This window comes from Phycodurus eques, chromosome 8 (assembly GCF_024500275.1).
Source record: "Phycodurus eques isolate BA_2022a chromosome 8, UOR_Pequ_1.1, whole genome shotgun sequence".
NCBI classification, from domain to species: domain Eukaryota; kingdom Metazoa; phylum Chordata; class Actinopteri; order Syngnathiformes; family Syngnathidae; genus Phycodurus; species Phycodurus eques.
In genome coordinates this window covers 28,289,732-28,301,510 of record NC_084532.1, presented here as the reverse complement: position 1 = coordinate 28,301,510, position 11,779 = coordinate 28,289,732, and the positions used below count along the sequence as shown (strand labels likewise).

General features: G+C 44.0%; 3 protein-coding genes across 4 annotated transcripts; all 3 read left to right on the top strand.

The window, feature by feature from the left end:
* The first annotated feature begins 576 nt into the window (after positions 1–576).
* On the top strand, positions 577–3,576 carry LOC133406114 (gastrula zinc finger protein XlCGF57.1-like). The gene is made up of 2 exons (XM_061683433.1): positions 577–799; positions 1,261–3,576. Exons 1-2 carry the CDS (start codon positions 622–624, stop codon positions 2,655–2,657), a joined length of 1,575 nt encoding a protein of 524 aa, XP_061539417.1. The 5' UTR covers positions 577–621; the 3' UTR covers positions 2,658–3,576.
* A 1,311-nt stretch (positions 3,577–4,887) lies between these two features.
* On the top strand, positions 4,888–7,632 carry LOC133406115 (gastrula zinc finger protein XlCGF57.1-like). 2 transcript variants are annotated; one of them, XM_061683434.1, is made up of 2 exons: positions 4,888–5,138; positions 5,666–7,632. In XM_061683434.1, exons 1-2 carry the CDS (start codon positions 4,946–4,948, stop codon positions 7,018–7,020), a joined length of 1,548 nt encoding a protein of 515 aa, XP_061539418.1. In that variant the 5' UTR covers positions 4,888–4,945; the 3' UTR covers positions 7,021–7,632. The 2 variants fall into 2 exon arrangements, with proteins under 2 accessions (XP_061539418.1, XP_061539419.1); XM_061683435.1 differs by lacking the exon at positions 4,888–5,138 and adding an exon at positions 5,338–5,417.
* A 1,824-nt stretch (positions 7,633–9,456) lies between these two features.
* On the top strand, positions 9,457–11,464 carry LOC133406122 (protein glass-like). Its single transcript, XM_061683447.1, has 2 exons — positions 9,457–9,714; positions 10,193–11,464. Exons 1-2 carry the CDS (start codon positions 9,513–9,515, stop codon positions 10,651–10,653), a joined length of 663 nt encoding a protein of 220 aa, XP_061539431.1. The 5' UTR covers positions 9,457–9,512; the 3' UTR covers positions 10,654–11,464.
* Positions 11,465–11,779: the final 315 nt, after the last annotated feature.

Below are 11,779 nucleotides of genomic sequence, written 5' to 3'. Positions count from 1 at the left end.
AGAGAAAAAAACAACATTTAGGAAAATCTGGCAAAAACAAAAAAAAGACAAAAATGCTGAAAAACCGAGAAACTCAGTCTATCAAAAAATTTAAAAAACATTTAAAATTAAAAACAATGACAAATATGTAAGTGATGGACAACGCCATTTTTGCACACAAATTCAGGTTACATCAGAGAGCAATTACTGACACAAAATGCAGCAGAGGGGGGGAAAAAAACATGGAAAGCTGACTGAAAATACTGTGGAAAAACTAAAAAGACAAAACGTGCAAAAATTGGCAAAACCAAATTGCATAAAAAAGGACAACAATATGACAAACTGAGGTAACGATGAAAGAAACTGACATTTAAAAATGGGTGGAAAAACTTAAAACTCATTACAAAAAGCTTACAAAAATATGGGAAAAAACTGCAAAAGGTTAGTGATCTATTACGGCGTGCTGCGATTTACGCACACATTCGGGTTATATCACTTCGTAGAAGCTTTTACATTCTACCAGACGGTGGCAGCATTGCAACATTTGAGTAGACCGCAAAACACCACCACCGAAGAAGAATGAAACCGGAAGTTAGCAACACGTCTAGAGTCGGAGTGCTAGCGTGACTGTGGAAAACGAAAATGTGCAAAGTGCAAATGTTGCGAGAGTTGGTGAAGCAGCGACTAAACGTGGCGGTCGAAGAGATATTTGAACTCTTTGAGAGGACCATCGCGGAGTACGAGGAGGAACTTAGTCGATCAAAAGAGGAGAACGAGCGGCAACGCGAACTCCTGGAAGCTGTTTTTACGCCTCAACCGGGTTGGTTTACATTTCCACCTTTTTCGTGCTCTCACTATACTTCTACTTTATCATGGAACACTTTTGTCTTTCACAAAGGCGGCTGGGTGGCATTTCTCAGGGTGTTTGCATGGGTGGCCAGCGTCCACCTCCAGTATATCGTATGTTACAATGTAATAAAAAATCATGTCATTTATTCAAACGTTTCCAAAACTCGTCAGTACTGACGCTAAAATGATATGACGCGCCCAGTTAACAATCATCACAGAGCAAGTGAGTTGACCTGTATATTGTAAACGACATGAAGTTGTCAAAATTGTGACTGAGCATGTGAAAGTGACAGCTAGAGTGAAAATCTCTTTGGACAAAATGCCTTTTGTCGTTTGAAGGCCACTGTTCATTCGCTTGTGCGAGTGACTCAAAACATATCGGAGAATTGTTTTGTTACTATGGATGTCACTCACAGTTTTTCTCTTCCGCAGACACCCAACATTCGATAGAGGTTCCCGCAGAGCCACAGCAGGAATGGAGCTCCCTCGTGGCGCAGGAGGAGCCGGTCGAGCCTCCCCACATTAAAGAGGAAGACGAGGACGAGTGGCGCGATCAGGAGGACGAGCAGCTTCCAGGGCAGGAGGAGGCCGACGTCCCCCGGTTACCGCTGACCGATCTCCCTTTAAAGCATGAAGACGATGAAGACGGAGCTCACTCCTACCAGCTTCATTACAATCAAAGTGAGGAGAACACGGAGGCTGCCGGAGGACCTCAAGCAGACGCCAGCTTTGCTCCGCTGTCCGATATGGACGACGTGATGTCGCGCTCGTCCGAGACGGACCACAGCGACGACGCCAAAGGACGTACGAAGCCTTTTAACCACGTTAAAGGCGACCGACTCTTCAACTGCTCCGAATGCGGCAAGACGTTCAGCCGGAAGGGAACTTTGAACCGACACATGAGGACGCACACCGGAGAGAAACCTTTCGCTTGCTCATTTTGCGCCAAAATATTCTCCTTAAAGCATCACATGGACAGACACATGAGAATACACACTGGGGAGAAACCCTTTTCCTGTTTGTTTTGCCCTAAAGGATTCAGAGACAGGTACAAAATGATGACGCACATGAGGACGCACGCTCCCCAGCTGCCTTTTCCCGCCAGCGACTCCAGTCAACGTTTGTCAACAGAAGCTGACGGAGAACGCTTTCAAGCTCTTCACTCACAACCGGGCAACGTGGCTCCACTATCAGATATGGACGACGCGATGTCACACTCTTCCGGGAGCGAGCACGGTGACGACACCGAAGGAACTAACAAGGACTCCAAGAAATTCATGTGCTCGGAATGCGGGAAAATGTTCGGCCGCATGGGAAGTTTGAACCGACACATGATAACGCACACCGGAGAGAAACCCTTCGCTTGCGCAGTTTGCACGAAAAGATTCTCTTCAAAGGAACACATGAAAAGACACACTATGATCCACACGGGGGAGACGCCGTTCCCGTGCGTCGTTTGCGCTAAAAGATTCAGAGATAAGTGTGAAATGATACTGCACATGAGAACGCACACCGGCGAGAAACCTTTTACGTGCTCGGTGTGTCGCAAATGTTTCTCGCGAAAGGACGATTTGATGTTACACGCGAGAACGCACACGGGAGGGCATTTCACCTGCTCCGTTTGCCATAAGAGATTCTCCAGTAAAAAGTATGTGATGATACACATGAGGACACACACCGGCGAGAAGCCGTTCAGTTGCAACGCGTGCGATCAGAGGTTCACGTATAAGTACCAGGTTACCAGACACAAGTGCTCCGGCGAGCACGAAAGCTGCGTGGATTTAAACGCGTCGGAAGCGACGTCCCAAGCTGGGATGATGTACACATGAACAGACTTTCCATGTACACTGTTTAAGCAGTTATGATATTCATAATTACGTCCAATTCCCTTCGGGATGAACCGATACCACTCTTATTTTTTATTATTATTTTTTTATTATTATTTTTTTAATATATACAAGTACTGTACTTACATTTGAGTACACAGTGATACCATGTACTGACTACTTGATAATCCCATTGCGTTTTGCAATCATGATGGCAATAAGTTTTATTTTTTTAAACAAAGACTGTTTTTAAAAAAAAACATTTTTCTTGAACATGGCATAAGTTGCACTCTAATATATATATATATATATATATATATTTTTTTTTTGGGAGTAACAACTTGTCATTACTGACATTTTTAACATCCAACCGCATGTGTCTCAGTCTTAACACCGTCACTTGAAAGTAAAGTATTTTTTTCCTCAAAAATCTCAAATAGTGTATGTTAGTTGAACACATTAATTAAGTGCAATCAAAAGACTTTTTCACTGTAGGGGGCACTGTGTAAAAGGAGTACAAATAGTAGTTAAGAGACAACGAAGAACGTAGAGGCTGGTGGATATAAACAAGTAGGAATATGGCTGTCATGTTACCTCTGTGTGTTCACTACAGCGTAAAGTGCGTAAAGAGAAATACAAGACTGCTTCTTGACAGTATCACCAGCAAAGCATAATTGGCAGTTGGCGAAATGTTTTGTCGTCTATGTTTACCTTAAAGTGTCGCCACGCGGCTCCTAGCCGGAAGGTAAATGTCACACTGGTCAAGTGGTATCGGTATGTAGTACCGTTGTACTTTTAGGAGTACGAGTACCGTACAGATGTACAAGACTGTCATCTATACTGCTATCGGTTTCGATGCTGTTCTACGATTACTCCAACGGTGCCTGTGGTCAATGTACGTATATCATATTCTCTGACATTATGACTCAGTTAATAAAAGAATCCGAACATGCAAACCGTGCAGTCGTACTTGAAACTACCTCGGCCATTTTTCAGGATGACGTTCACGCAAGTATGTTTATATCGCACTTTTTACAAAGAGGACTTACAAAATACTTCCCCTATTTCAAGAATATAGTCAGACATCATCAGTCATACATAGATAGTGTCATATATATAATATATAACTTTTTTTAAATTTCATAGTCCATTTGATTCATTATCTCATTAAATCCTCCATCCATCCATTTTCTGAGCCGCTTCTCCTCACTAGGCTCACGGGCGTGCTGGAGCCTATCCCAGCTGTCATCGGGCAGGGGGCGGGGTACACCCTCAACTGGTTGCCAGCCAATCGCAGGGCACACACATTATCGCACTCACATTCACACCTACGGGCAATTTAGAGTCTCCAATTCATACATGTTTTTGGGATGTTGGAGGAAACCGGAGTGCCCGGAGAAAACCCACGCAGGCACGGGGAGAACATGCAAACTCCACACAGGCGGGGCCGGGGATTGAACCCGCGTCCTCAGAACTGTGAGGCTGACGCTCTAACCAGTCGGCCACCGTGCCGCCTCATTAAATCATTATTTCAATATTAGTTCAATAAAATAAAATACATTTAGCAATGTTTTTTTTACAAAATTGGTTAGTTAATCCTAATTTAATTATAAAATAAATAGGACTCATTTTATCAGTAAAATCAACTTGTATTATTTATTCATTTGTATTTAGTTTTATTAATTGATCTCATTTAAAAATAAAACGACTACCAAAATAATTGTACATGCAGTTTACAATTTGTAACATTATTTAATTAAAAGTTTAATCATAACAAAATTATAAATGTGTCAAAATGGTGAAAAATATTGGAAAAAACTCTTTCAATTTTTTTTATTGAATTTTTTATTTATTTTCCGCATCTACAAATCACCTGGCCTATCTAGTCATTTGAAAATCACTTTAACTCACTTAATTGGTACATTAATAAGAATGAGAACGATAATATTAAAAGCAAGAATAATTATATTGTATGGGCAGCACCGAATTGGAAATCATTAACATTAATGCAATACAGTAAAAAAGCCAAGGAAAAAATAAAACAAAATGAGCACAGTTCTCATTGTGTTACTCATGTAACCGATAATCAACACAGGAATATTTTTCATGCATTTTTGTCCAAAAAGACATACCGTAGATAGCTTCCAAATATGGCGGCAGATCTACATGCGCTTGCGCAATGTGGCTTTTGTATGGCGACTCCTGAACGCATGCGCAGTCGTGACCACGACTTGGAAGCTAAAGTTAGCCTCACGTCGCGGACAGCCGAGCGCTAGCTTGCGTGTGTGAAAATGTGCCAACTGAGCATTCTGAGAACGTTGGTGACGCAGCGATTAAATGTGGCTGTCGAGGAGATATTTGAACTAGTTGAAAGGACGATAGCGGACTACGAGGAGGAACTTTGTCAAGCAAAAGAAGAGAACGAGCGACAACGCGAACTACTGAACGCCGTTTGCGAGTCTCGAGTTGTTTCACGATCAGAAGGTGAGTTTACACGTGTAGATACAACTAAATCACTTTGACAATAATATAAGTTTCATTTTAGTGAGCCACCGTGACGAATGTGTTCATAACTGTAACACGGCAATGTCCAGGCCTGATTATTTATGACTGAGTTAGTGTCTCGTCTGTGACCACTTGGTTTGTCCCAGTGGGCTTGCCGTACAACTTGTGATTGACCTTCCTTCTCTCCTGCCCTCCTTCCTCCCTTCGTCCCTTAAATAAGGGCATTCATGAAGTGTATATCTATTGTTCACTCATTCTGTATGTGCTGTATCGATGTGTGTTGTTTATCTATTTTTTTAATATCATTTCCATATTTTTCTTCATATTACATTCTGCTGTGTGCCACTTTCTCCTGTAATGACGCAACAGTTGAATTTCCCTTCTCCGTACCAACAAAGGATTAGCATACCTTGTTTTTCAATATTATTATTCTAATTTAGTTCTGTAAGTCTTTATTCACAAAGGTCATTTTAGTTAACCATGTTTGCGTTACTCGTGTCGTGCAGACAAGCGGCTGGTGGCGGTGAAGCGTGAAGAAGAAGAAGAGGAGGACGAGGTTCCCACGGAGAGGCAGGAGGAGCCAGCAGAGCCCCCCGACATTAAGGAGGAAAAGGAGGACGTGTGGCGCGGTCAGGATGGAGGTCGACTTCAAGAACTGGAGGCGAATGATGTCACCTCGTTCGCACTGACATGTGTCCACGTAAAGAGTGAAGAGGATGAAGGTCCGTCTTCGCAGCTTCATCGCAGTCAAAGTGAGGAGACGTTGGGTCAACACGTCACTACGCACGAACAGCGTGGAGGCCTGCGCTCGCCACCGGGCAGCATCGCTCGAATATCGGATATGGACGACGTGACGTCACACTCTTCTGACACGGATCGCGGCGACCGCACCAAAGAGCCTTCGAAGACTAATACGAACGCTGAAGGTGATCTGAGGCGTCGCGCCGACAGCAAGCACTCGCACTGCTCCGAATGTGGGAAAACGTTTGTCCACAAAGGAGCTTTTACCAGACACATGCGAACGCACAGCGGCGAGAAACCTTTCAAGTGTGCCGTTTGCGCCAAAGGCTTCTCTTTGAAGGCCAACATGAAAAGACACATGGCGATACATCACGAGCTGAGCGGCGGCTCCGCCCGACACGGGACAAGCGTTCAGTTCGGCTGCTCCGTATGCGGGAAAACGTTTGGCCAGAAGGAGCATCTGATCGCGCACATGAAAGCGCACAGCGCCGAGAAACCTTTCAACTGTGCCGTTTGCGCCAAAGGCTTCTCCTGGAAGGCCAACATGAAAAAACACGTGGCGAGACATCACGAGCTGAGCGGCGGCTCGACGCAGCACGCGACAAGCGTTCGGTTCGGCTGCCCCGAATGCGGGAAAACGTTTGGCCAGAAGAGCAATCTGATCACGCACATGAAAACGCACACCGGCGAGAAACCTTTCGCTTGTTCGTATTGCGACAGAAGATTCCACACGAAGCTTCACGTGAAGAGACACACGGCCATTCACACCGGCGAGAAACCGTTCTCCTGTTCGTTCTGCGGGAAAAGTTTCCGAGAGAAGTACGACATGATGAATCACACCAGACTGCACACCGGCGAGAAACCTTTCCCCTGCTCCGTTTGCGCTAAAGGTTTCTCTCGCAGGTCGTATCTCAGAATACACATGAGAAGTCATGCTGGGGAGAACGTTTTAACCTGCAGCAGCTCCAGTCGACACGTGACAACAGAAGCTGATGGGGGACACTGCGGAGATCGCCGCTCACAAGACGATAACTTTGTTCCTCTGTCAGATATGGACAACATGATGTCACACTCGTCGGACACTGATCACGCCCGCAGCCACAGACATCTTATACCATAACGCCTTGGCCCGTTGCTGTGATACAGCAGCTAATCCGCCATATTGGATGGGGCAGATCTGCTTGTAAACAAATGCAAGTTAACGGACATGAGCTTTCAAAAAGCGACAATCTACTCACAGCCGACATACACGCTTAAATGGGTCATTTTTATATGATTTGATCATTACTGGTATTTTATAAATATATAATAATAATAAAACTAAATGAGCACTGCACTTTTTGTGCTATATCTGAAATGGCCAAAGATGGCGCAAAAGCCCTGTCGAAATAGGAATCGGTGTCAAGGAAGTACTGTATGCTGAAGCGATACACCTTGACTGAGTGACTAGCTCTTTATGTCGGGGAAGAGCTAAGTTTAGCCTGGGTTGTTAGTGAAAGTTACAGTCGACATGAAAAGTCTACACACCCCTGTTGTACATGTTGTAAGATGTGACGACTAGCACTCAAACTGTCGATTTTTTGATGTCCACCATAAATGTGCACTTCATTTGCATTTTCTTTTTTTAAACAAATAATCTGTAAGCCATTTCTTTTTCAGTGTAATGTTGTATGATGAGGTTGAATATATATTAAAGTGTTTTGGATAATTGTTTTTACGGTTTAAACTATTAATAAAGGGAACTATGAACAGCGGCGTCAATTATTTTGCAGTTTTCGCAATTCGTGTCAGGGCTCGGTCCCTATCCTCCGCCAACAGCAGGTGTTTACTGTACATACCCTTGCTAAATTTAGTTTATAAAACTATCACATTGACTTGAAGATTAAAGAAATGACAAAGGTTGACTGTTTTCACACCCAAAAAAAAAAAGGTTTTCAATATTAAAGCATTAATGTACGCAGTGCAAGAGGCTGTATATATGTATGTTTAAAGTAGCGGTTATTTGAAGCTTTGGGATTCGCTGTAACATCTGTGCTAATTTCAGTTAGCCTCTGTATGCCGTTTTGCATTACATGTTTGCATCAAGCTAGCTGAATGATTGGGTTTTGTTGACCATTTTGTTGCTTAAATACACAGTGTTTAATTTTCTTTTGGTTTATGCGTCGGTTTTATGGTAAACCTCAACTGGTAGTGAAACCATGACACTTCGGGGATTCTTTAAGAGTCTTCTTTTCATTTCCTCAAAGTGATGTTATGCTATAGTCTCCCATTTCCTGACAGCCAGAGGGTGCGAACAGGCTGTAACGAATACTTCGAAAAGTGTGTTTTAATATTTTTAGAGGTGTTTAAAGCCTGTTGGAGGATTTTTTTTTTGGAGGGGTTGCTCTATAACGCAGCTACACCTCGTGCCCTGTAATAAACGAGGTTCACTATATGTTTTTATATTCTTGTTTGTAGAAGTGGCAAGTTGCATCGTGTTCGGTGGAAGCGGCGCGTCACGGGGGTCGCTCAAGATGACACTTGGCTGGGAAGTTTCACACCTGACGCCCACTTCTCCCATGCGGGTGGGCTGAAAGCAATTATCGCCATCTGGCAAGTTTTCGGCACAGCGGCAGGGGGTGGCCGGGGACACTTTCGCCTCTGAGATTTTCAAAAAATATACTTTGTAGTATCCAAAGCACGTAGACAGATTTTTTTTCCCCCCACAGCTCACTTGGAGAATAAAGTTGTATTTATCCAAGAGCAAAATGTTTTAATCTTTATAAGGACAAAGAACAGAAAAAATTGGGGCGCAATATTAAGTCGTAATCATCCGAGACTAAAGTTGTACGTATTTTGTCACGATAAAGTTCTAATATTATGATACTTAAGTCAAGGTTTAACAGGAAAAAAAGTTAGTAGAGTAGTTTTAATGCACGGTGACAAAGTAGGTTTTTTTTTACATTTACTTGGGCATTTCAGTTTAGAAGAAAAGCTACTCCATTAAATAAAGCATCATTTGGCTCGCTACAGGTATTTTTTTTTGATTGCTTGTGTGATCCATTTTTGGTTAAAACCAGCAGGTCGAATGTCGAAAAAGTGTATGCAGAGCACTGACGATAAAGATGTAAGTTGGCAGAACTCAAATTATTTTTATTTGGGGGAAATGAAACAGCATTGCCGCATTGCTGACAAATGTAGGCGAATCCACCAATATAATCAAAAAATATATATAATTATAAAATTAATCATCTCTGCCGGGTGACCTTATTGTGCTGATTGAGGTATGTAAGCAAAGAAAGTTCGTTTAAGACCTTTTTTTTGTGTGAGTATGAATTTTCCCAAGTTCGTGTTATTTCAAAATACCAAAAAAATGTGTTGTTTTGAAGTGATATTGTTGGGCAGTAATTGAATTTGTGAAGTCTGTCTATCTATCTATCGACCTCTCTATCGTATACATACCTACCTAACTACCTACAGTGGTGACGTCAGATTAAAGGGGCGGGTACGTGTGACGTATACGGAAAGTCTCCCGAATGGGACCGCCCCATTTGTGTTTAACAAGACGACTTGCTGAAGTTGAGCAGAGAGCAGAAAGTCGCAGTGTGAGTTTGTGTCAAACAAGCAAAAAACATGTGCAAGGTGAGAATGCTGAGAGCGTTGGTGAAGCAGCGACTCAACTTGGCCGTGGAGGAGCTCTTCGGACTGTTTGAGAGAACCATAGCGGAGTACGAGGTGGAACTTTGCCGAGCCCGGGAGGAGAACGAACGGCAGCGGGTGCTGCTGGGAGCCGTTGCCTCCACTTTGCGTCGTCGAGTCGGGCGACACACGGAAGGTTTGTTGGCGTTTACTTTATTGGACGGAAAACCATTTACAAGTTGAGGAATCTTGGTGAGAGTGAGAATGCTTACCAAAAAAAACACACAAAAAATCGTCAATGACTGAGCCGCTCTCCTTCTGGCGCCAGAGGTGCGCATGCGCCAAATCTGGCCATAAAGTGCGCTTGAGTCTTCCACCGTTTCACCTCCCAAAAAGATTTTCCAGTAAACTTCATATTTATTATGGTATGAAGTAGGTGTTATGCTGTAAGAAATGCATATTGGTCATACTCCAACACTTAAAAAAAAACAAAAAAGGAAAAAAACTGCAATCAGATAATGTACATGAAATCAGAAACATTTGTGAGCTTGCTGACCTATTTGCGGCTTACATGAATATTGTGTGATATTACATGAATATTGTGGTATTTGGAGAGAAAAAAAACCATTGTTTTTATGGTTCCTTGAATTGTTTCCTCTCCCCGTGTCGTGCAGACATCCAGCATGTGTTGGCGGAAAGTCCAGAAGAGGTTCCCTCCATGGAGCAGGGGAGCGGCCCCAGAGCAAAACAGGAGAAACCAGCGCAGCTCTCCGGTGTTAAAGAGGAAGAGGAGGACGTGTGGAGCGGTCAAGATGGGCACGCTGACGTCACCACGTCCACGCTGACTGGCGAAGATGACCAAGCGCAGTCCTCGCAGCTTCATGACGAGAACGAAGCGGCGGCAGGCAGCGGCTCTTCGACTCGACCCACGTCGAGCGCCCCGTTGAGCTGCCCCGAGTGCGGCAAAACGTTCGGCCAGAAGGGCAATCTGATCATACACGTGCGGACGCACACCGGAGAGAAACCTTTCGCCTGTTCCTATTGCGACCGGAGATTCTACACAAAGCATCACGTGAAGAGACACACCACCATTCACACTGGCGAGAAGCCCTTTCCCTGTTCGTTCTGCGCCTAACGATTCCGGGATAAGTTCGAGGCGATAAAGCACACGAGAACGCACACCGGCGAGAAACCCTTCACCTGCCCGGTTTGCGCCAAAGGCTTCTCTCGGAGATCGTCTCTCCGCTTACACGTTCAACAACACTCCGTGACGGCAGGAACTGGCGGAGGGCAGAATTTGGAGGCCGGACGGGCGCGCTCTTCTGAGACCGATCGCAATGACAACAGTGACCGGGATGGTAAAAACGAAAAGATGTATCTCATTGACAACGAGCAACGGAATTGCCCTGTATGCGGGAAAACGTTTGGCCAGAGGTGTAGCTTGATAAGACACAAGAGAATACACACGGGGGAGAAAACCTTCTCCTGCGGCATTTGCGCCAAAAGCTTCCGGGACAAGTTTGAAATGCTGAAGCACATGAGAAGCCGTTCGCTTGCGGCGTGTGTCAGAAAAGATTGAATTTTAAGGTGCTGGTGAAGAGACACAAGTGTACCGTTAGCCAATGACGAAGCAGGAGGCGGAGGAACTGCGACTCACTCACAAGCTCTGACAGTTTGTTTCCTATTTTGCGAACCTGCAGGCTATTGAACTTTACACACTGACGTCACACGTACATCCAGGTGGCAAAAAACTGTATCTGATGGATTAATTAACCGTTTTTCAAGTCAATTGAAGTCAAACAACGAAACGTTTCAGTTCAGGTTTCTGCCACACGCCAGTACCCGGGCACCTTTATGAACATTATGAAAAGGTCCGTCGCAGTCGTACCTTGACTTATTTGAACTTTTACCTACCTCCCTTTTATTATAAGCACACGCACAGTTGTAGGAAAAGTATATAAAGCTTTTGTTTTATTGCCTGGATTTTTTTTTGTGCATAATTTGGTCATAAAATGTGATCTGGTCTTCATTACGTCACGACAATACACATTCTACTTTTACTAATACCACACAAAAGTAATATGTAGTAACTGGAAACAAGAGGGAAGCGTTCACGCTGCAGGGGGGGGGGGGGGGGGGGGGGGGAAGTATATGAAGCGCGCTTTTGGCTAATAACTGAATTGGAGTCAGGAGCCAGCCAATCGAAAGTCCAATCAATGTGATGAGATTGGAGGTGTGGGTTAAATCAACAGTTTTAAGTT